General features: G+C 37.6%; 1 protein-coding gene across 1 annotated transcript in view; it reads right to left on the reverse strand.

Moving 5' to 3' along the window:
* Positions 1–259: 259 nt before the first annotated feature.
* TMEM130 (transmembrane protein 130) overlaps positions 260–1,054 on the reverse strand; it is a 22,234-nt gene continuing 21,439 nt past the window's right edge. Inside the window, exon 8 of the mRNA XM_019512889.1 lies at positions 260–912. Within this exon, the coding sequence (XP_019368434.1) occupies positions 724–912 (189 nt within the window). The 3' untranslated portion in view covers positions 260–723. The remainder of the gene's footprint in view (positions 913–1,054) is intronic.

The raw sequence follows: 1,054 nt of genomic DNA on the forward strand, positions 1-1,054 counted from the left end.
GTAGTACTATATTGCAGCATCAGGAAAATGGAATTATTCAAGCCATATTGCAGATTCCCACAGTACAAGTACCTGCTGTAATCTGTTTCCATTGGGGGAACATCAGTGGCTACATCCCTAAGAAGCATAGCTTGATAAAATTGAGGTCCTTGTACAGAAGCAATATAATTAAGGGGTCTGGTTCTCAGAAATGTTTTAGATTCCAAATGCTTCCAGTGAAGAGAATAACTCCGTTCTTTTTTTTTTTTTTTTTAATATAAGTACAAATATGCATTAAGCAGCATTTTGACTGGTCCAGTTGCTTGGCTATGCTGCACAGACATGAAGGAAAAGAAAAAGAGGCACATTTGTTTTAAGCATTGCCACTTTTGAAAGAGAGCAGTGGGGTCAGACAAATTATAGAGGGAGTGGATTGGGCAAACATCTGCACATAAAACAATCTTTCATAAGAATAAAATGCTGCATTTAAATTATTTTGAAGTGCCCTCTAAAGTGTAGACTCCCATTTAATTTAAGGATACAAAGCCACTTTTATTGTGTTTCTGGTTCTTTCCTTTTAAATTATATAACAAAAGTGCTCTTTTAATGCCAGGCCTAATGAAATAGTTAATTTCCCAGTATGCCAGCAAAAATAAACCATCCATGCAGCTCTGGGTATTTAATTTATCATAAGAGAACAAGTGAAAGTCAGCAGTCAGTGGAACCCAAGTGAGACCACGTTCTTCACACTGTGTAAGTTTTGACTGGCTTGTATAGAGGGTGAAGGAGTCCATAGCTCTCCCTGTGTGTCTCACAGTATTCTTGAGATGACCAAGAGAAACAGCAGCTGCAACACATTTGAAGACAGCCCGGTTCAAAATCAAAAGGCGAATGATTTTTGTCAGACAAAGGAGAAAAATCAAAATCCGCCACCTGCAAACAACAGCACAGAAAAAGAAGTCACCTCCAAAGCTAGGGTAGTTTTAATCACATGAAAAAATACAAACCCAAAAACCCAAAACCAACAAGTTCCTCCCCCCCCCCCCCAAAAAAAAAAAAAAAAAAAAAAAAAAAA

Source organism: Gavialis gangeticus, unplaced genomic scaffold (assembly GCF_001723915.1).
Source record: "Gavialis gangeticus isolate Ggan-Ray unplaced genomic scaffold, GavGan_comp1, whole genome shotgun sequence".
Lineage (NCBI taxonomy): Eukaryota > Metazoa > Chordata > Crocodylia > Gavialidae > Gavialis > Gavialis gangeticus.